The sequence below is a fragment of the Brassica napus genome, chromosome C6 (assembly GCF_020379485.1).
Source record: "Brassica napus cultivar Da-Ae chromosome C6, Da-Ae, whole genome shotgun sequence".
Taxonomy (NCBI): Eukaryota; Viridiplantae; Streptophyta; class Magnoliopsida; order Brassicales; family Brassicaceae; genus Brassica; species Brassica napus.
Genome location: NC_063449.1, coordinates 17,433,439 through 17,435,821, shown reverse-complemented (window position 1 = coordinate 17,435,821; position 2,383 = coordinate 17,433,439). Strand labels below are relative to the sequence as shown.

General features: G+C 39.2%; 1 protein-coding gene across 1 annotated transcript; it reads left to right on the top strand.

Annotated features, from left to right (window-relative positions):
* The first annotated feature begins 238 nt into the window (after positions 1 to 238).
* On the top strand, positions 239 to 2,143 carry LOC106436431 (malate dehydrogenase 1, mitochondrial). The gene is made up of 7 exons (XM_013877394.3): positions 239 to 575; positions 685 to 858; positions 946 to 1,114; positions 1,221 to 1,282; positions 1,369 to 1,490; positions 1,565 to 1,682; positions 1,771 to 2,143. The coding sequence occupies exons 1-7, from the start codon at positions 333 to 335 to the stop codon at positions 1,906 to 1,908; spliced, it is 1,026 nt and encodes a 341-aa protein (XP_013732848.2). The 5' UTR covers positions 239 to 332; the 3' UTR covers positions 1,909 to 2,143.
* Positions 2,144 to 2,383: the final 240 nt, after the last annotated feature.

Genomic DNA, 2,383 nt, shown 5'->3' with positions numbered 1-2,383 from the left:
TAGATGTTAATATTAAAATATACTATATATATATGGTACTATCATTTAAATTTAATTATATACCGTATCAAATAGAAAAAAAATATTTGTTTAGATTAAAAAAATTATTTATATGTTCGCACTAATTTAATTATATAAATAATAGTTACTGATTTTTTATTATTAAATATATATTTATAATTTAATAATATGTTAAAAAAATATATAATCCATAAAATAATTTATATATATAGTTACATATAATATCTAATCAGCATCGAGTGTCTCACCAGAGCTTCACCACATAAACTCTGAAAGACATCTCATTTAGATCTTCCTCCTCTCCTCCCAAAATGTTCAGATGTATGCTTGTTCGATCCTCTTCCTCGGCGAAGCAGTCGCTTCTGCGCCGTAACTTGTCTTCCGGATCAGTCCCGGAGCGTAAAGTCGCCATCTTGGGAGCGGCCGGTGGAATCGGTCAGCCTCTTGCTCTTCTCATGAAACTCAACCCGCTCGTCTCGAGTCTCTCACTCTACGATATCGCAAACACACCTGGAGTTGCCGCTGATGTTGGCCACATCAACACCAGATCCGAGGTAATATATATATTCAATTACTAGATTTGGAGTCTCTGATATTCATCATCGTAGCTTAGATTCAATAAAGTCGTTTACTTTGGATGTTTGAATTCTTGATGGTTTGTAGGTAGTTGGATACATGGGAGATGATAACTTGGCGAAAGCTCTTGAAGGAGCTGACCTTGTTATCATTCCAGCTGGTGTTCCCAGGAAGCCTGGTATGACCCGTGATGATCTTTTCAACATCAATGCTGGCATTGTCAAGAACCTTTGCTCTGCCATCGCCAAGTTCTGCCCTCATGTAAGCTGATTTGTTAGGTTTAGAACTGTCTCCTTTTAATCAGATGGCTGACCTTTGGAGTTAATTCTTTTTGTGCTGAATCAACAGGCACTTGTTAATATGATCAGCAACCCAGTGAACTCGACTGTTCCAATTGCAGCAGAGATCTTCAAGAAGGCTGGTATGTACGATGAGAAGAAGCTGTTTGGTGTTACCACTCTTGACGTTGTTAGGGCCAAGACTTTCTATGCTGGAAAAGCTAATGTCCCTGTTGCAGGTTTGTCTTTTTTTTTCTTTCTTTCCCTCCTTTGTAATCATATGGGTTCAAGGATGTTTTCTTTACAAAGCCTGCCTGAGTCTTTGAATGCTTCTTGTCTCTGCAGAAGTGAACGTTCCTGTGATTGGTGGTCATGCTGGGGTTACTATTCTTCCACTCTTCTCCCAGGTTACCTCTCAGTTCCTCTCTATGTTTGGTTGAATGTCTTATTTGTTACTTGTTCTTTGAAGTCACTCTGTTTGTAAACAATGTAGGCCACTCCTCAAGCCAACTTGTCAGGTGACGTACTCACAGCCCTCACCAAGCGTACTCAAGATGGAGGTACAGAAGTTGTGGAGGCTAAAGCAGGAAAAGGTTCAGCTACATTGTCTATGGCGTAAGTGTTATACCGCACTGGCCTTTTCATAATTGTTCGCACTTTTTTTGTTCTCAACTTGTGTAATATTACAGCTATGCTGGAGCACTCTTTGCTGATGCATGCTTGAAGGGACTCAACGGAGTTCCTGATGTTGTAGAATGCTCATACGTGCAATCCACAATCACTGAGCTTCCTTTCTTTGCCTCAAAGGTAATCCTCTAAACTTAGAGCATCAATCAAACACACAATGTGCTCGTGACTCCGTTGATGAATGTGATGGTTTGGTTATGTGGTTCAGGTGAGGTTGGGGAAGAACGGTGTGGAGGAGGTTCTTGATTTGGGGCCACTCTCAGACTTTGAGAAGGAAGGGTTGGAAGCACTGAAGCCAGAACTCAAGTCTTCTATCGAGAAGGGAGTTAAGTTTGCCAACCAATGAGTAAACCGATTTGACTCGGTTTATTCTCCAATTTTCCGGTTGTAATTGCCTTTTGTCCCTTCATTGGGCTGCATCAATAAATCCATGTGTTAAGGCTGTTTGGTTCATTACCAAAGTAACATGTCAGTTTATGTTAGGCTTCTTTCTACTTCCATTTTGGAAGAACGATACCTTTCTTCATAAACAGATCACAATTGTGTTTGATTATTCTTAATGCTGCATCTGTGTTACCTTCTTTCTGGTTTTGCAGTTCTATTATGTCTGCATTATGGTTTCCTACGGCTACAAAAGAAATTGGTAAAACAAAAACTACTTGTTCAACGTTTCCTTGGTTCCAAATTTCTAATCATGTCATTTTTTTTAATGGATCTTTGATATCATTCAAAATCAAGAAGCAAGTTCCGTTTCACATTCTTCTGTAGACACCACACACCGGTCTGAACTCAAATGTTCAAAAAAAGAGAAGTATCAAGAC

Excerpts from the sequence above, each read along its gene's own strand:
- LOC106436431 (XM_013877394.3), top strand. The coding sequence starts at position 333 with ATGTTCAGATGTATGCTTGTTCGATCCTCTTCCTCGGCGAAGCAGTCG. Across the intron at positions 1,283-1,368 it reads TTCTTCCACTCTTCTCCCAG|GCCACTCCTCAAGCCAACTT; the intron begins GTTACCTCTCAG and ends TAAACAATGTAG. Across the intron at positions 1,491-1,564 it reads TCAGCTACATTGTCTATGGC|CTATGCTGGAGCACTCTTTG; the intron begins GTAAGTGTTATA and ends GTAATATTACAG.